At 42.8% G+C, this 19,728-nt stretch overlaps 1 protein-coding gene across 8 annotated transcripts in view; it reads left to right on the top strand.

The window, feature by feature from the left end:
- Window positions 1-19,728, top strand: part of LDB2 (LIM domain binding 2) — a 375,607-nt gene that overhangs the window by 352,295 nt on the left and 3,584 nt on the right. For 5 of the 8 annotated variants that reach the window (XR_005554670.1, XR_005554671.1, XM_039326505.1 and 2 more), the window contains exons 6-7: window positions 5,470-5,593; window positions 8,117-8,268. Coding sequence is in view for 6 of the 8 variants with exons in the window: in XM_039326505.1 (XP_039182439.1) it covers window positions 5,470-5,593; window positions 8,117-8,268 (276 nt within the window). In the remaining 2 variants the exon portion in view is untranslated. The remainder of the gene's footprint in view (window positions 1-5,469; window positions 5,594-8,116; window positions 8,269-19,728) is intronic. The other 3 variants (XM_039326503.1, XM_039326501.1, XM_039326502.1) reach the window with 3 other exon arrangements.

Genomic DNA, 19,728 nt, shown 5'->3' with positions numbered 1-19,728 from the left:
AAATATTCTTGTTAGCTAGGGAGAGAAAGAGACCAGGAATAAAAAGCAGCTGTACTTCAAAGAATTGGAAAATGGAGATCCTAAATTTGCCTATCTAATGAATTTCAGGGAAAAGAATTATTTTGCTGTGGTTCACATCACACCACAAGCAACATCTAGAGACAAAACAAGTCCAGAACTTATTCCAAATAGGCAGGCTCAAAGAGTCTTCATAGAAATGCCCAGAGGCAATCTCATCTTCTAAATTAAGTGGAAACCTTTCCCCTCTTTTTTTTTTTTATTTCATTAGAAGTACTTCTGGGATGCCTTTTGAGGAAGGCTGACATATGCATTGGGGAGTGTCAAATCTATAGGGAGTGGAATTCCTGCCATCCTTTTTTTGAAATCCAGTGCTAAACATTCAAAAAACAATAGTATCCACTTTCAAGCAAAGTTTTCTAGGGTTTTAAAATATATATATTAATTAAAGGGATGTTTTCTTTCCATCCATTCAGTTGCCAAAGAAATGTCATAACTTCTCATCAGATTGAGAAAAAGGACCTATTATTTATCTGATGTCAATAATGGTGTACTTTAAACTATAAACGAAAAAGAAAAGAGAGATTTTTGATGCTAAAGTTATTGTTGGCTCATATACTATATTTGAACTGAATTTAATTATTTTATTAATGCTATCTTTATACTGCTGAAACCAGAGCTTTTTCATGCATTTCCTATATGTAAAAAAGGATAAACATGTTGTCACTAAAAATAAAAATGATTGCACCCTTATGGCTGCTTTGGAATTGCAGTCAGTATATGGATCAAGTCTGCAAATAGTTTTTCTTGGCTTTTTGCTGTAGTCAGATATTAGCTTTTGCAGTCTAAAGGAAATACGTGCATGCACACGCACACACACAAAACCACCAATCTGTACCAGGAAGAAAGCTATAGTGAAGAAGGAGGTCTGTACATCCAGCATCTAGGGCCCTCTGGCTCTCTTAGCATTTTCCTGGATGGGCCATGCAGATTGTTACAACCGCTGCTAAAGGAGGGGAAGACTCTTTTTCTTGTTGCTTGGTGTTGCTGCTGGCAAGACCCAGTCCTATGGGTAGGAATGGGGGCAAGAAAAGGGAGCAATTCCTCCAAAAGATTTTGGGGACTGGACACTTTTCTTCCCAGATGATCATCTCAATGACTGGGCCAATTTGTTGCTGGTTGAATTGCAGAGCAAGAGAAGTTAACAGAATAACAAAGTTGGAAGGGACCTTGAAGGTCTTCTATTCCAATACCCTGCTCAGGCAGGAAACCCTATTCAGATAGTCCTCGACTTACAATGGTTCATTTAGTGACCGTTCAAAGTTACAGCAGCAATGAAAAAAGTGACATGACCATTTTTCATAGTTATGATCTTTCCAGTATCCCCATGATCATGTGATCAAAATTTAGATGCTTGCTAACTGGTTCATATTTATGACTGTTGCTGTGTCCAAAGATCATGTGATCATCTTTTGCAATCTTCTGACAAGCAAACTCAATTGGGAAGCCAGATTCACTTAACAACCAGGTTACTTAACTTATCAACTGCACTGATTCACTTAACATCTATGGCAAGAAAGATCATAAAATGGGGCAAAATGTACTTAACAAATGTCTCACTTAACAACAGAAATTTTGGGCTCAATTGTGGTTGTAGGTTGAAGTCTACCTGTACCATTCCAGACAAATAGCTGTCCATTCTCTTCTTAAAAACCTCCAGTGTTGAATCACCCACAACTTCTGGGGGCAAGTTGTTCCATTGATTAATTGTTCTCACTGACAGGCAATTTCTCTTTCATTCTAGTTGCTTCTATCCTTGATTAGTTTTCATCCATTACTTCTTGTCCTGCCTTCAGATGCTTTAGAGCAGTGGTTCTCAACCTTTCTAATGCCGTGACCCCTTAATACAGTTCCTCATGTTATGGTGACCCCCAATCATAAAATTATTTTCATTGCTACTTCATAACTGTAATTTTGCTACTGTTATGAATATTAATGTAAATATCTGATATGCAGGGTGTATTTTCATTGTTACGAAGTGAACATAATTAAAGCATAGTGATTAATCACAAAAACAATATAGCAATACTTGCTGGAGAAGCTTACTCTTCCTTGCTCAAAAATGTTGGGAGGGAGGGAAGGGGAAGGAAGGAAGGAAGATTGAAGGGGAAAGGAAGGAGATTGAAGGGGAAAGAAAGGAGATGGAGAAGGAAGGAGATTGAAGGGGAAAGGAAGGAAGGAAGGAAGATTGGAGGGGAAAGGAAGGAGATTGAAGGGGAAAGGAAGGAAGGAAGGAAGGAAGGAAGGAAGGAAGGAAGGAAGAAGATTGAAGGGGAAAGGAAGGAGATGGAGAAGGAAGGAGATGAAGGAGGAAGGAAGGAAGGAAGGAAGGAAGGAAGGAAGGAAGGAAGGAAGGAAGGAAGGAGAGAGAGATTGAAGGGAAGGGATGGAGATGGAGAGGAGAGAGAAGGAAGGAAGGAAGGAAGGAAGGAAGGAAGGAAGGAAGGAAGGAAGGAAGGAAGGAGAGATTGAAGGGGAAGGGATGGAGATGGAAGGAAGGGAAGGAAGACTGAAGGGGAAAGGAAGGAGATGGAGAAGGAAGGAGATTGAAGGAAGGAAGGAAGGAAGGAAGGAAGGAGAGATTGAAGGGGAAGGGAAGGAGATGGAAGGAAGGAAGGAAGGAAGGAAGGAAGGAAGGAAGGAAGGAAGGAAGGAAGGAGAGAGAGATTGAAGGGGAAGGGATGGAGATGGAAGGAAGGAGGGAAGATTGAAGGGGAAAGGAAGGAGATGGAGAAGGAAGGAGATTGAGGGGGGAAAGGAAGGAAGGAAGGAAGGAAGGAAGGAAGGAGAGATTGAAGGGGAAGGGAAGGAGATGGAAGGAAGGAAGGAGAGAGAGATTGAAGGGGAAGGGATGGAGATGGAAGGAAGGAGGGAAGATTGAAGGGGAAAGGAAGGAGATGGAGAAGGAAGGAGATTGAGGGGGGAAAGGAAGGAAGGAAGGAAGCAAGGAGAGATTGAAGGGGAAGGGAAGGAGATGGATGGATGGATGGAAGGAAGGAAGGATTGATCGATCTTTGGAGAGTCATGTTTTTCCAGATGGTGATTAACTGCAACTCCCAGCATTCCCCACTCTTCCACAGTGTTTTTTAGGGCTGCTGGGGATGGTAGTCCAGTAAGGTCTCACACAGAGAGATGCCCTCCAATGGCAAGGGAGGCAGGCCAGGAGGTGCGGGGGAGGCTCCGGCATGGCACGGAGGGCGGCTGGGGGCAGAGCACGGCCGGGCAACCAGGAGGCATGGGGATTGGCTCAGCGCCGCAGCTCAGCTCAGCCAGCAGCAGCAGCAGCAGCGCATTGCCCGAGCAGGGCAGGAAGAGAGGGGGTGGTGGTGGCAAATCATGAAAGCAGCGTCCAGACATTCAGGATGCAAATGCCTTGGACCGTTTGGCTCCCCCACTCCTTTATTTACTGATCTGCCACAAGGTCGTGCAAACAAGCCCCAAGGAGTTCTGAACGAGTGGTCATTTAAAAAAAAAAAGCTTTCAGCAACGAGGCAGAAAGGGGAACTCTCTCATGGCTCTTTTTTTCCGCTTTCTCGGCAACTGGGAAGGCAGTCTCTTTCCTCTCTCTTTATCTCTTTCCTCTTTCTCTGTTTCCTCCCTCTTTCTCTTTCTCTCTCTCTTTCCTCTTTCTTTTCCTCTGTTTCTCTCTCTTTCCTCTCTTTCTCTCTCTTACAGTAGTATCGTTGGGGGTCCCCACCGCCCCTGGCCTCTGCGTGTTCTCAGCTGAACGGGCGAGGAAAGGGAGCAGGACAGGAGGCAGCGGCTCCTATGGCAGCGGCAGCGACCAGGCAGCATTGTCGGGGTCCCTGCCACCCCCAGCCCAGCTGCCGCCCCCGCTGGGACTCCATGCTGTCCAGCCTCACCCTCCGCCCATCTATGGAGCTGCGGTGGAGGCAGCGCCTGCCCGGGCTGCCTGGGGAGGCAGCAGGAGGAAGAAGAGGAGGAGGGTGAGGAAGCAGTCACCCTAGCTGAGACTCCGCGCTGCCCGGCCTCGCCCTTCACCTATCCAATGCAGCCGCGGTGGGGGCTGGTGCCACATGGCCCCTGCCAGCCCCTCATCCAGCCCAGCTGCTCCCCGCCAGGCACCCCTCTTGTCCCAGCGCTTGCCCAAGCCACTTTGGGGGAAGCAAGAGGAAGAAGGGGAGGAGGAAGGGGAGGGCAAGGAAGCCGCCGCCAACGCTGGGCCCCAGGAGATGGCTCTCCTCTCCTAACTTTGCTGCATCTCCTTCTTCCTTCCCAGCAGCCTGGATTCCGGCATGCCTTCCTGGCCAGCAGGTCCAATGGTCGGGTTGGGTGAGGATTGCAGGGGCTTGTCTCCCTTGGGCCACGGCTTGCAGGAGGGCTGGCCCACTCAGCGGAGCCTCCAGCAAGCCGCTCCCAGCAGGGATCCCAGGGCTTCCCCGGGTGGCTCCAAGCCACAAGGCCCTGGCCACGCTTCTCCCAGGGGGTGGGGCACCCGGGCGCAGGGCCAATCAGGAGCCCTGCAGGAGGTAAGTCCGCCTGAGAGAGAGAGAGAAGGGAAGCAAAAGTGCCCCCCCCCTCTCTCTCTCTCTCTCTCTCTCTCTCTCTCTCTCTCTGCAAATGGTGGAGGAGGCCGTGCGGAGACAGATGCAGAGCAGTGTCTCGGTTCCTAAGACCATCGGAAATATGTGTTTTCCGATGGTCTTAGGCGACCCCTGTGAAACTGTCGTTCAACCCCAAAAGGGGTCGCAACCCACAGGTTGAGAACTGCTGCTTTAGAGGATAGACTGTAAGCCTCTTTTCTGTGATAGCCCATTAGATATTGGAAGACTGCTATCATGTCACCTCTTCTTGGAAAAGACCCCAAGGATCTCAGAGAGACTTTGTCTTCTCCCAGTTGAAATCTGGGTACTCTGGTACTTTACCATCCTTTCCTTGCACCTTTAAAGTAAGTGGAGATAGCACTGGCGCTCCACCCAGAGCAGTTTATTGTGTACTAGTTCTTCTACATCAAGGACCTTCAAAGCACAAGAGCATAATTTTGCTGCTCTTTGATTGGGTTCTGTGGGGGGAGGGAGGATGGGGGGAATGGAGGTAGGGGGCATTTGGTTAGGTGGGAAACAAGGATGGTGAAGGCAACCATACATTGAGGAAGACCTTTATAAACCTGGCTCGGACAGTGGGAATTTTCTGATCTGATTAAAATCCAAACACCAAAAAGGTTATACTGTCAGTTCATATTTATTTGCAACAAAATGAACCTGCAATCCATCTTTGAAATCCTAAAACTGGGAAACCTATTAATCACAATTTATAATCATAATTCTCTGCTTAGCAGGAAAATCAGAAGTTTGAGAGCAAAGCAATGCAAGAAATGGTTGAATCTTGAAGTGTCCAAAAATGTTTTTTTTTTCTGTTCCTTCTTTGCAGTTGTGTGTAATATTGGAACCAATGCAAGAACTTATGTCAAGGCATAAAACGTATAATTTAAGTCCTCGGGACTGCTTGAAAACATGTTTGTTTCAAAAATGGCAGCGGATGGTGGCACCTCCAGGTAGGAATTCTCTCTAGTCTCTGATTCTAAGTGGGTGAAAGAGTAAGAATTTAAGAACATGGAATACTGTACTATTGAAAGTCCTGTGACTATCCTGCAGATATTCACTCTAATTATTGTTTCAGTAGAATCATTGGATTCCTGAATGTTAGCATTTCTGTGAAAGGGGGATGGAGAAAGAGGGTATATGACTTCACGCATGTAATGATCGTCATTATACAAATGGTGTGCATTATATAATAGTGGCATAAAATATGTTCTGCATCTGGAGCTACTTCTCCAACCAACTTCTTAGTCGCATGCAGGACTTCTGGACTGTGTACAGATGTAATCCTACACCATCAAAAAGAGGTATGGAAATCCAAGTGCTCTTGAAATTAGCATGCTAGCCATTGTGGAGGTTGCCCAAAATGCACAACTCCTAAAATATGTAGGAGACATTCCCAAGATGTTTTGCAGTATGCAGAGTTAAGAACATCTGGGATAAAAATGGTTGAGGCTGAAACTTTTAGATTGTGCCTGAAGTTAAACTTAATCAACATTGGCCTTACCATAAGGAAGGGTGAGAAGTAGTTCAGGTGGGCCTTTTAGCCTTTCATCCATCATGCGGCACCAGATATAGTTGATCTTCATGTCTCCCCCTCCCCAAAAAAAGAGAATAAATTCCTACTCAGCCCAATGGCTGTGGCCTGATGTTTAGCATGTCCTGAAGAGAGGAGAAGAGGAAGGAGACAAGAAGGCAATTGTTCTGTGCTCTGCTCCTGCAAATAGATTCCTCTTTCATGAAGTTTCTAGGGTTGTCATGGTTCCAGAAGGGTGCCATGGCTGTCTTTAGATATATTTAAATATGCAAATCTTTTCCATGTTTACATGCAAATGTTTTGTAGTGTCCTGTTTTTAGATGTCTTTCATCCAAATGATGAAAGCAATGTCCCTCCCTCATGAGGCAAACTCCATCCCTTTCATGTATGCTGTCACAGCACTCTTTTCGTCACTTGACCAGCTCTTCAGTCAGCCATATAGCACAATTAGTTATTTTAATTCCATTTTCACTTTTTATCTTTCATTTCCTATTGTAGCTTGATTCCCTTTATGAATGGTTCAGCAAGATTTAGCTGCAGCAATGCTAAAGATTTGCCTGATGAATAATCCATTATAACCATTTTATACAATTAGTGCTCCAAATCTTTTGGTAGTATCACATTGTTATATTTTAATACCTAATAACTATAGGCCTTCACAGTTTAAGGACTGTTATTACATTATAGCTCAGGCCATGCTCTTGTTTACATGCAACCATTAGATAGGCTGCCAAATTATGATTTCAGTACAGATTTTATTTGTTACTTATTATTTTATTCTAGGACTTTTAACTAGATACTCTTCTGAGCATTTTTAATTATACTGATCTTTGACTGCAATAAATTTGAGTGAAACTAAATATAGCCTTAGAGGAAAATAAAAGAGAATGGGGGACAGAAAGAGAAGGAGAAAAATAAAGAAATTGCACAGATAGGAAATATAAAACGTCATCTAGAACTAAAAAAAACCCATGATCATACTATTTCCTAAAATTGTCAGTGGTCATTTTGCCTAATAGAATCTGGGAAATTTTTCCAATTGTGTAGGTGCTCTGTCGCTGGTGGTTTTCAAGAAAAGATTGGACAACCATTTGTCCAAGGTGGTATGAGGACTTCTGCCCTGGGAAGGGAATTGGACTGGAACACTTCCAAGTTCCTTTCCAACCCTACAATTCTATGTACACTTGTTATGAGGTATTTCTGGTAGGAAACAGATCATTTTTGATTCAGTGCATTTCTCCAACCCTCCCACTTCAGGATTTATCCAGAGCAGAAGAAAACTTTGCATAAATAATTCCTAACTGCAGCCCATGCGAACTAATATTTATATTGACTTAATATAAGTCAATATAAGTATTAGAGGACAAAGTGAATGGACGTAAATCTTAAGTTTCTCTTCTGACTCTGAGCCAAAGTAATCTAGTTTCTTGACAGTGTCCATTATGAATTCAGGCAACTTGTCTCCTCTTTTTGCTCACTTGATTACGGCAAGCAACTTTTTGTAAGGACTGTAAATTACTATTACTATGATACAGTATTTCCCAATCTTGGCAAGTTATGTGGATTTCAATTCTCCAGCAAGCATGGTTGATTAGGGAATTCTAAGTTGAAGTCCACATATCTTAAAGTTGCTAAAGTTTGGAAACACTACTATAACATAACACAATACAACCTATACTGAATTACAGAATAGCATACAGCAGAGTATTATTTTTGTATCATGGATGGCAAAACTATAAACAACTGTTCCTTTTTTTCCTACTTCTTAACGTATATGTTCTTTTTGACTCAAATTAACTTTCCCGATAGTTAGCTGTTTTTTCAGCTTTGCGCCTGCCCCCTTTTAATGAAATTGAGATGGCACAGACTCATGCATGGCAGCCAGGCTCCTTCATCTCTCTGTATATGCCTTTGTGCTACATCTCAACCTTCTCTCCCACAGCAGAGCCTGCAAGACAGCCCAGCACCAAACGGAGAAAAAGGAAAAATTCCACCAGCAGTACCTCCAACAGCAGTGTCGGGAATAACATCAACAGCACCAACAGCAAGAAGAAAGCCTCAGCAGTGAACTTGAGCCTTGCCAGTCAGGTACCTGTAAGTCTCCTTTTCATTTTAGGCCTCACCTAAGACCATCTGTAGGCCAGGATCCCTAGAAGAGCAAAAACTGCTGCAAATCATTAAGCAACTCCTTCCCACATGGAGTTCTCAAGTGACTCAGGCAATCTATTCAAGCACCAAGCAGGGTTTCAGAAGTTGCCTTATTGGTATTGGCCAGTGGGGAAGGGCTGGGCTCAAGGGGTTTTTTACCTGCCCTCCATAGAGCTTTACAATGCTCCCATGCCTTGCTGCACACCTGTGGAAAATGGATCCAATTTGTAAAAAAAAGGGTGGGCAAGGCAGGCAAGCACTCTTGGCTAGCGGTGCAATCATAAATGTCTGGTGGGAACCACACTGACCTCCTGATGCTACCATGCAAACAATGCATATGACATAATTGATATGATGACATCATTGCATTGTCCTTCCATGTCTCTGCTCCCCCGCAGGTGATCCCACTCAATCAGGATTCAGATTCTGCTCCTATACATTATTTTGGAAAGATGAATAGACAATGCTATAATGAATACCATTTTTCTTACTCCATAACTTAAATGTGCTTTTATAGATCATCCTTATTGTTCAGTAGTTTGCATGACCATATTCTTTAGGAAGCAAGAGAAACTGTCTACCCTACCAGTTTAAGAAAAACTGGATTTGCTATGAACATCTTATAGCCACCTGGTTTCATGAGATTCTACCAGCATCATCCAAACATTTGGCTCTAAGTGTGAAGAAAGTGTCTTCATTGTCTTGAATGAGCCAGCAGTGTGCAGCAGCAGCCAAAAAAGCTAATATAATCCTGGGTTGTATAAACAGAGGCATAGAATCAAGATCACGTGAAGTATTAGTACTGCTTTATAAAATCCTAGTAAGACCACACCTGGAATACTGCAACCAGTTTTGGTCACCATACAACAAAAAAGATGTTGAGACCTTGGAAAAAAATCAGAGAAGAGCAACTAAGATGATCAAAGGCCTGGAGATTAAAATATACAAAGAATGGCTGTAGGACTTGGGTTTGGCTAGTCTAAAGAAAAGAAGAAATAGGGGAGACATGATAGCAGTATTCCAGTATTTGAGGGGCTGCCCCCCAAAAAGAGGGGGTTACGTTATTCACCAAAGCACCAGAGGGTAGGACAAGAAACAATGGTTGGAAACTGAACAAAGAGAGAAGCAACCTGGAATTAAGGAGAAACTTCCTGACAGTGAGGACAATTAACCAGTGGAACAGCTTGCCTCCAGAAATCGTGGGCGCTCCATTACTGGAGATTTTTAAGAAGAGGCTAGACAGTCACTTGTCTGAGATGGTATACAGTATATTCTCCTGCTTGAGTGGGGGGCTGGACTAGAAAACCTTCAAGGTCCCTTCCAGCTCTATTCTATTCTATTCTATTCTATTCTATTCTATTCTATTCTATTCTATTCCTGTCCATCCAGAGCAGTGGTTCTCAACCTTTTTAATGCCGCGACCCCCAACTGGTCGTAGGTCGAGGACTACTCAACCGGTCGTAAGTCAAGGACTACTCAACTGGTGCAGCACCGTTTGCAGAATGGGACTTTTGGCGGGCTCAGCAGGGCAGAGACAGCCTGGACAATTCCTATTGGCTTTTGAAAGCCAATAGAATTAGACTCTATTCAAGAGAGACTATTCTATTGGCTTTCAAAAACCAATAGAATAAAAGGGAGTAGCACAGCTAAGAAAAAGGGGGGGGGAAATGGCGGACTGCGTTGTTTGGCGACCCCCGTGAAATGGTCGTTCGACCCCAAATGGGGTCCCGACCCACAGGTTGAGAACCACTGATCCAGAGGTTCTGAAATAAAACTTCAGAATGGTTCCTTTAGATCCTAAATTGCTAAAACCTACCAACGGACTCTACAATCATGGATATTGGCCTTGACAAGATCCCCCTACTGTTTTTCTACTCAAGGAAGTAGCAACAGTTCTGCCAATATGCTTCATTTGGACTTCTTACTGAACTGACATACCCAGGATTGCAGTGGTGAGTTATTCTACATAACTTGCAGACTGTATTTAATTAATGGGTGGGCCTGAAGATGCTGGTCTTCACCTTTTGCTTTGTTTAATGCTGAAATGTAGCTAAATGTGACCTGATTAGCCCAAAGCTATGTGTGTACCTGTACAAAACAGAACCCAAAGGTTGAATTCTTTGATTCTACTTATCATTCCATAAGCAGGAGCTAGGAGCACTCCTGATCTGCAGCCTCAACTCTGGAAGGGAATGGAGTGTTTTATTTGACAACAATGACTCTAAGGCCAATTTAAGGAGAAACAATGAGGGATTTTAAATGGAGTCACTTCCAGTCCTCCTCATAGGTTGGTGGCCATTATAGAGAACTAGCTAGTGAAGATAAGGAGTGGTTGAATTGGAAGGTGTCTTTAAGGTTCTATTCTGGAACAAGTAAATATAACCCGAAGTCTTTTATGCTTAAGTTTTCTTCAGCTTAATTGCCAGGATATTTTACTGTATTCTCCCCTCTCCCCCTGCCCTGCCTGTTTACTTCTTCCTTGCAGCATTAGAGAGAGCTTTGTATTATAAGAGATGAGATCCATCAAGCATTTCCTCATTGAAATATTTCTACACTATAACAAACATTGAGCCTGTTTTATAAAACTTGGTCAGGACATAATGGAGAATGATGGTTGGCTATAGATGTGGTCTGTCAGGGTTAGCAGACCAAGGAGTTGGCTCTGGTGAATTGTAGATGATATAATACAGTGTTATCAACCTTGGCAACTTTAAGGTGTGTGGACTTCGACTCCCAGAATTCCCCAGCCAGCATGGCTGGCTAGGGAATTCTGGGAGTTGAAGCCCACACACATTAAAGTTGTCAAGGTTGAGAAACCATGGTGTAGTAATAAGAGAGGGTGGGTAATGCATCAGAAGAGGAGAAATTCCCACCCAACATTTTTTTTCTTACAAGAGTATTAAATCACAATTTATAATGTTATAGATTAAATGGCACTATGCCATACATGACAAAATGCAAATGCAGTGCTTTTCAAGCTGTGGTAAGTCCCATTAGGTTTGCCACACTCAGATACTAACCCCAGACTTGACATAAGCCACAGGTTCCAACCACAGGCATCCCAAGAATCAGTCACCAAATGGTGGCATCAAAGTTGCTGAACTGGGTACAGTTGCAGGAGGCTTCCTATAAGCAAATCATTCTCAATTCTGCACCAAATCTCCAAAAAGCAACTTGGAATCACCCAGGTTTTAGGTCAGTTTCAGACAATGGTGGGGCAAGGCAGAGATAAGGGGAGAGTATCAAAATGCTATAAAACAAAATGAAAACTTTGATGGTTCTAATGGTTTTTGAAGGGTGAAATGATAAGGGTAGAATCAGTTTGCCACCTGCCACGTCCTGCTCCCTCTCCCATTCTTACAACCTCAGGTCAAAAGATTTGGCCCCAACTATTCTGATGAAGTGATCTTGGCACTAGGGATCTCTTAAAATCCCCTGGAAGGGCATGGAACTAAAATTCAGCAGATTACTGATTTATCATTTCTTGTTAAAATACATTTTGGTGTACTAGAAATAAACATTGGGATTTTATTTGGATTTCTCCAGAAACATCACCCTCCAAAATTTCCTGCACTATTGTGAGATTGGTAAAATATTAGGAGCAATTGGAATCTTACTGCAAAATCTCCCCAAATCTTACAATTGGGGTGCTAAGTTGTCATAAGGTTTGGTGATCTTACAAGAATTCTGTTTTTTATTATTTTTCATTTAAATTGTGGTGATAACACCTGGCTTTTCAAAACCACGTTCTTATGTCTGCTGGCCTAAGTAGAAATAATTCCCAGATAGAAATATTTTTGGAAAGCCAATAGAAGAAGACTTACTTGTAGGTTTCTGAGAAACAATAAGAGTGTCATGGTTCCGACTGATGAACCCAACCAAGCAAACATCTTCAAACATTCCAATCTCTTAATGTAAACTTTACTGAGTGCACCAGTTCAGCACATTATGAAAGCAAAGCCAGCTCTGGCCAGACCCCACCCACATCCTCATAGTCAAAGCATAGAATTCTTCCTTCTCCCTCTTGGTCAGGTCACATTGCCCCATCAAACTGGAAAATGTTGTTATGATAAAGCATCTTCAAGTCTACCCAGACACTCGGTAGAATGTCTTTGAATCTCAGGTCTGGCTTTTGATCTTTGCAGTTCACATTCCCTTCCCCCAGGTTTGTTGGCAAGTTGAGAAGCAATATTTTTACACCAGCAAACTGTAGTTTGAAACTTGACAAAGAGAATATGATTACTAATATGAAGAGGTGGGTTACAGGGCCTGTTTTCCATCCTCGTCATTCTTTCTCAGCCCAACTCATCTCACAGGGTTGTTGTTGTGAGGAAAATAGAAGGAGGAAGCTATGTTGGAGATGTTTGCCACCTTGAGTTATTTGTAAAAATAATGGATGGATGGGTGGGTGGATGGATGGTCAGACAGATAGATAGACCAGCTTTTTCCAACTGGAGGGTTGTGGTCTACAGCCTCCATTATCCACTACCAAAGTCAAATTGCTGGCTGAGGATGGTGGGATTTATAGTCTGAACCTAACACATTCCCAGTTGGAGGAGGCTGATTTTCATTTTTAAATATTTCCTTCTAAATCACTTCCCTTTAACTGGTTCACATGTTTTACATCAAACTTTGACCAGAATATTGATATTCTAGGGCTTTTAGAATCTATATAACACTTGGCTTTGAAAAGAGAGGCAAGTGTATTCCCAGGAAGGTAAAAAAAATCAAAATGGTGGTGGCCATCTGATCAACGGCCATCCCCCTTTTTACATACATCATGTGATTTATGAAAAAAATAAAATAAAAACAGGTAGGACTTTGATTGTACATTTAGTATGGCCATTTGACATTTTTGACCATGCTATCACCATCCAGAAATATGTCCTAAAGAAACTGCTTTTAACTATTTATAGAGGAAAAAGTATGGAAGAAAAGGCTAATAAAAATTTCACTGGTCTTATTGGTCATACTAAGCTAGAACTGCAGCGCATCAGGAGGTGGGTTGTTTTTTTGTTTTTGTAAATACAAATTTCATCAACAATGCATTGGGGTGAAAAGTTGGCACTTACTGTACATAGCTCAAAACACATTTGAGTAAGCAACGTAATATTGAGTAAGCAACATAATATTGCCCAAGGATCTGCTGATACAGTTCTACAGAGGAATTATTAAGTCTGTCATTTGTACCCCAATAACAGTCTGGTTTGACACAGCAACCAAACAGGACAGGTACAGACTTCAATGGATAGTTAGGACTGCAGGAAAAAAACAACTGCAACCAGCCTGTTTCCATTGAAGATCTGTATACTGCACGAACCAGGAAGAGTGCTGAGAAAATATCTATAGATCCTTCACATCATGGACATAATCTATTTCAACTTCTCCCCTCAGGACACTGCTATAGAGCATTGCATGCCAAAATAACTAGACCCAAAGATAGTTTTTCCCCCATGCCATTACTCTGCCATTACTTAATTCCCACAACACTGTCTCATTTCTCACTTTTTCTCATCTTCTCAACTATCTTCCTCTGTTGCAGGGGTTCCCAACCAGAGATGCGAAATGATATTCCAGGGGGAGCAAAAACTTGGGTTTTCAAAATTATGGTGTATATGCATAATTCATTGCCATTATTTCGAACTTTTGTAAGGGGTGCGGGAATGTATCAGAAGGGTGCAGGGTATAGAAAAGGGTGGGAGCTGCTGTTCTATTGGTATATTAAATGCAAGTCTGCATTTTAAAGATCCTTATGCATGTTTCTTTTTCTCTGCTTAATCTCAGTATATACCCTTGTAATCTATTAATTATATTTAATGATGAATACCAAACTTGTTGTTGGCAATCTTGAACTTAGTTTGGTTAAATTCTTTGCTTCCAGTAAATAATTGGTTTAAATTTGATGCCTAAACAACATCTGAAAGTAAATACCCAGCCTTGTTTCCTCTTTCTCAGTCAACCTCAAGCACTGGCCCACTACATTTCAAGGGAGGAAGGACTGGGGAGACAAAAGATGAATGATTGCAAAAGGTGGTTGCCCTGTGCAAGTGGAGGTGCAGATCCTTACTCCGAAGAGCAGCAATATGCCGGCAGTCTGTGACTTAACAACCATTCATTTAGTTACCATTTGAAGTTAGAACAGCAATGAAAAAAGTGACTTACAACTAGTCCTCACACTTACACTATTGCAGCATTGCCATGCTGACATGATCTAAATTCAAGCACTTGGCAATTTGTGTGTATTTACAACAGTTAGACCATCTTGGGGTCATGTAATATCATTTGCGACCTTCTCTGCTGGCTTCCAACAAGCAGTGTTAGAAGCTGGAGTTGTTAAATGACCACATGAACAACTACATTGATTTGCTAAACAACCGTGGCAAAAAAAGGTTGCAAAACTGCATGTGAATCACTTAACAACAGAAATTCTGGTACCAGTTGTGATTGTATGTCAAGAATGCACCTGTAACAGAGAAAAAGTATTGGAGTTTAAAAACAAATTTGATCAATAGTAATGAGACTTTAGAAGAGTACCAGCCAAAAGATTTGTAGTTACAAAGAGCCAAGAAGGACAAAGTTGAAGAAATTACAGAGTTTTAAATGGTAGAAATAGAAAACAACATTTTTCTATATCCACAGTTTGTGGACTTTTAGTGAATCTACCTGAAAGAAAACTCTTTTTTCCAAATAGTTTAATTTCAAATTAGGGATGGGGTTATCTCAAGATTCTTGAGAATGCAGCAAAAAAGTAGAAGTGTTTATTCTTTTTAATCTTTTCTTCAGGAAGAAGGATTTTTTAAATCTAGGGTGCTTTCCCTTTTTCTGTTCCTAGGTGAACATCAGCAGGCCTACATTTCTTTGGTATGATTCACAGGAAGCAAATGGGGTCCTGAATAAGCCACAGAAGTACCATGCATGTCACAACATCTATAGGCTAATGATGTGACTAAGGTCATGTGCAAAATGGGATTGTGCTGCACATGAGGTCACTTGCCCCCTCATGAATGCCCATAACCTATGTGGTGAGGATTCTCCATAATTACTGAGCCAACGTTCAGTCATGAAGTCAAGAAAGATTGCTCAGTTCCTGTCTTGTGTTTCTTGCTGGCTTAGGATGAATCACAAACCACCAACAAGCAGTTGTACTAGAAGTTTATTTATTTAGTGTAATGGCAAACATTTTTAAAAGCATATCACAATTACATTCTTGAGTAAATATGAAACTAGTTGTTTACAAATTCAAAGACAGTGTAGGACCTACCTCAGGAAAGCATGACTCAGGAAACAGGCATTGTTGTTTCAAATGGGATCTTTTACTGAGAAAAAGTGATGACAGAGTAAAAAGCGGAATCTGAAGTTCCTGCACAAAACAATAAGCTAAAAGTCACTCTTCAGCCCCACCCCAATGCCCCAATCCATCAGGAGCCAATCCACTGGCGTGAACGTGTTACGAGAACTTTGAGCCCAAAAGATGATAACTGGCCGTTGTCTAGGTGCTTTGTTCATGCCAGTCTCCTGGAGTGAAAACAGATGGCCCTGAGGGTATTCCCCCTCCCTAATTCCTATGTAGATACATCAAAGCGAAAGTAAAAATAAATGCTAGTAATACAGAAACATCCTCAGTTCACACCAATGCGTATTCCCCTTCCCCTTTCTTATGGCAGTATTCCGAAGGGACCTGACATACAACCCCTCTAAAAGAATGGAAGATTCACCTGGAGAAGAGAAAAATAACAAAGAAGGGGAAAAGAAATAGTGGTTAAGTGTTCATTTAGGTTTATCAGGATAGTGGTCATGAAAGCATTTGACTAGTCTGGGGCTTTTACATGATTCTTTTGCACCCACTCAGGATGAGCCCCAGGAATATCTTTCCATGTTACTAGTGTCGGGTGAATCCCAGGTGTATGTGTATGAGTCTAGGATTTCTTTAATCTTAAAATGCTGTTTTCCCTCCACCATGATAGGCTTGGGGACTGGAGGGGATGCCAGCCTTAAGAGCAATACCACTTCTGGTTTAAGGAGGCTGCAATGGAACACTGGGTGGACTTTCCTCAATGATTTTGGTAGTTCTAATTCCACTGTAACTGGGTTAATAATTCATTTTATATGGAAAGGCTCTCTATATTTTGGTCCTAACTTCTTTGAAGATTGTAGGGACTGAAGGAACTAGGTGGACATATATACATGGTCCCCAGTGTGGAATGGTTTAGGTTCCACTCTCTTTTTGTCAGCTTGGGCTTTATAAGCCGCCTAGGTTTCCACCAAGGCTTTGCACATAATGGGCCACATATTTTTCAATTGATTGATCCATTCTTTTAAAGAGGGGATCATGGGTTCTTGGGTTAGTAGTTCAGACATTGGATTAAAATTTTACCCAATTGCCACTCAAAATGGCATGAAGCCTGTGCTGGTGCGCACAGCATTGTTATAAGCTATTTTGGCAAATAGCAAGAAATCCGTCCAGTTGTATCTTGTTGATAATTAATAAAACAACGTAGGTATTGCTCCAGTACTGAATTTGATCATTCTGTCTTGCCATTTGTCTGTGGATGATGACTAGAACTGAGTTTTTGGTCAGTTCCTAGGAGGTCCAGAAAAGCTCGTCAGAACTTTGACATGAATTGGACCTCTCTGTCCAAGATGATGCATTGTGGTACTCCATGTAAGTGATAAATGTGATGCAGGAACATCTTGGCCAGCGCTTTAGCCATGGCAATTTTCTGGCAAGGAATGAAATGGACTTGCTTGGAGAATAAGTCAGTCATGACCCAAATTACAGTATTTCCTGAGCTTTTGGGGAGTTCTATGATGAAATCTATAGAAATCTCTCTCCAGGGTGCTGAAGGTTCAGCTACTGTTTGGAGTAGCCCTGGCGTTTTTCCCTGCCTCCGTTTTGTGGAAACACATTGAAACGTAACTTTCAATGTCTTTTTTGAGTGAGGGCCACCAGAACTGTCTTTTGAGAAGGTGTGAGGTTTTCATGAACCCAAAATGTCCCACTAGTTTCAAGTTGTGGCACATTTGCATAGTTTTTAGTCTCTGACTGGCAGGCATGTACAATTTCCCACCTACTCACACTGGTCCATTTTGCATGGAGCAGAGGTTTTTGTGGCTGCCAAATCACTCATCTGTTTCCAAGGGTTTTTAAAAGTCAGCTATGATAGCATTGTCTATGGGTGTTTTCCCCTTCTGTTGCTCTTTCTTGGTTACCTGAGCTGCCAGCTGATTAACAGAGAGAGGGGGCTTTATTATTTCCATCTTGGAACTGTTGTATTGTGGCATTCTTGACAAAGCATCTTGACAAAGTAAGTAGCGTAGAATGAAGTTGAAGCATTGGAAGTATTGAGCCCACTGTGCTTGCTTTGGAGACAGTTTCTGAGGGGTTTTCAAAGCTTCCAGGTTTTTGTGATCAGTCGAGACCTGGAATGGGATTTTGCTACCTTCTAAGAAGTGCCTCCATGTAAGGAGAGTCCATCAAACCACATAAGCGTCTTTCTCCCCTACTGCCCACCGATTTCCATTTTGGTCAATTTCCATGATGTTTATGCACATGGTTGTACTTTCCCTTTTACATTTTCTTGCAGCAGCACAGCCCCCACCACAACGTCACTGGTGCCGCTTGGATGACAAAAGGTTTTCCTGGGTCTGGGTATTTCAGTACCGATTCAGCAGAAAAAAGTCTTTTGAGCTTTGCGAATGCCATGTGGCATTCCATAATCCATTTCAAGGGTTGGCTGGGTTTTGGTTTGTCCCCACCTTTTGTTTTTAGCAAGTTGGTGATAGGGAGGGCTATTTGAGTGAATGAAGGGATGAACTGCTGGTGGAAGTTGGCAAATCCCAGGAAACTTTGGAGTTACTTCCTGGTGCCCATTTCAGCACTGCCCATACCTTCTCTGGATCCATCTCAACCCCCACGTGGGAGATCCGATAGCCCAGGTAGACAATTTTTTTCTTTGTGAAACTTGCATTTGGATAATTTGGTATATAATTTGGCTGCACAGAGTTTTTTCAGTATGGCCCTCATCAGCTTTAGATTCTCCACTTTTGTTTCGGTATAAATAAGAATGTGAGCAAGGTACATTAGGACCCCCTTGTACAAATGTTCATGGAGCACCTAGTTTATCAGCTGCATGAACACTGTGGGTGCTCCTTGCAGGCCAAGGGGAGTACTTTGAACTGGAAACAGCCTAGCAGGCAGTTGAAGGTGGTTTTCCATTCATCCCTCTTCCTTGATTCTGGCACAATAGTAAGCCTCCCACAATTTTGAAAAAAAAAAATCCTTTGGCCAGGTGGGCTAACATGTCCTTCATGAGGAGAAGGAGGGTATACATTCTCCATGCACACTGCATTTAATCCACAATAATCAACACAGAGATGAAGAGAGCCATCTTTCCTTGAAACAGAGCAAGAGGTCTGTTGGTCAGGCTGGTTGGATGAACCTCTGGGCCACATTTTTGTCAATAAAAGCACGTAGTTCATCTAGCTCCCTGGGGGTCATTGAATAAAGTTTGAGCTTCAGCAGTTTAGCCCCTGGAACAATATCAATAGCGCAGCCAGTGGATTGGTGAGGAGGGAGTTCATCAGACCCCCGTTTACTAATACATCTCTTAGATCCTGGTATTTTTTTGGTATGTCTGGCATTTGCTCTCCCCTCGCAATTTCAGTCACTTCCCATTGGGGGCCCCTCTGGGGAGGGGCATGATGCTCAGCACCCTGTGGAGTTCTGTCCCTCTCTGGGAATTTCAGGAGCCCTTTCCTCCAGTCCACCCCTGGGTCCCATTTCTTTAACCAGGCCAAGCCCAGAAGGGGTCTTCCATTCCCGGTGCTACTATGAAACTTAAAGTCTCTGAGTGGGTCCCTATTTTCATCCCCAGGGGCAGAGTGGCGAAAGTGGCTGGGATATCTCCTGTGACTGACCCATTTAGTTGGCAGAACATGATGGGGGATTTTAGCCTTCTTAAGCTAATCCCCAACTTCTCCCCTAAAGCTGGGCTAGCCAGACATCTAGTGCATCCCGAATCCAGCAGGGCTCTTAAGGAAGCACCCTTCCCGGCCTCAGGGAGATGTAATTCTATAGGCATAGTCACTGGCACGATCGGCCCACTTACCAAGGAGTCATCCTCATAGTCAGTGTCCGAGAACTCTTGGTCTTCCTCCAGTGGGGTCAGAGTCCCCCTCTTTTTTGTCAAGGGATCAAGCTCCATGACCTCGGTACTCCTCAGGGCCATCTCCTTCGTGCAAAGCTGTGGCTTGGCAGTATTCATGCTTGGTGCATGCTCTCCCTTCTTGGCTGGGGTTCTTGCTCTGCATTTGGCTGCTCGGTGGCCTTCCTTCCCGCATTTGAAGCAGGCAGTGGAACATACTGGCTGGGGTTTATGCTTAGTCACTATCTGTTTTGGAGCACCA

This window comes from Crotalus tigris, unplaced genomic scaffold, assembly GCF_016545835.1.
Source record: "Crotalus tigris isolate CLP2741 ecotype Arizona unplaced genomic scaffold, ASM1654583v1 scf7180000024341.3516292, whole genome shotgun sequence".
Classification (NCBI taxonomy): domain Eukaryota; kingdom Metazoa; phylum Chordata; class Lepidosauria; order Squamata; family Viperidae; genus Crotalus; species Crotalus tigris.
The sequence above is the reverse complement of the archived record's forward strand: the minus strand, read 5'-3'. Positions and strand labels throughout refer to the sequence as shown.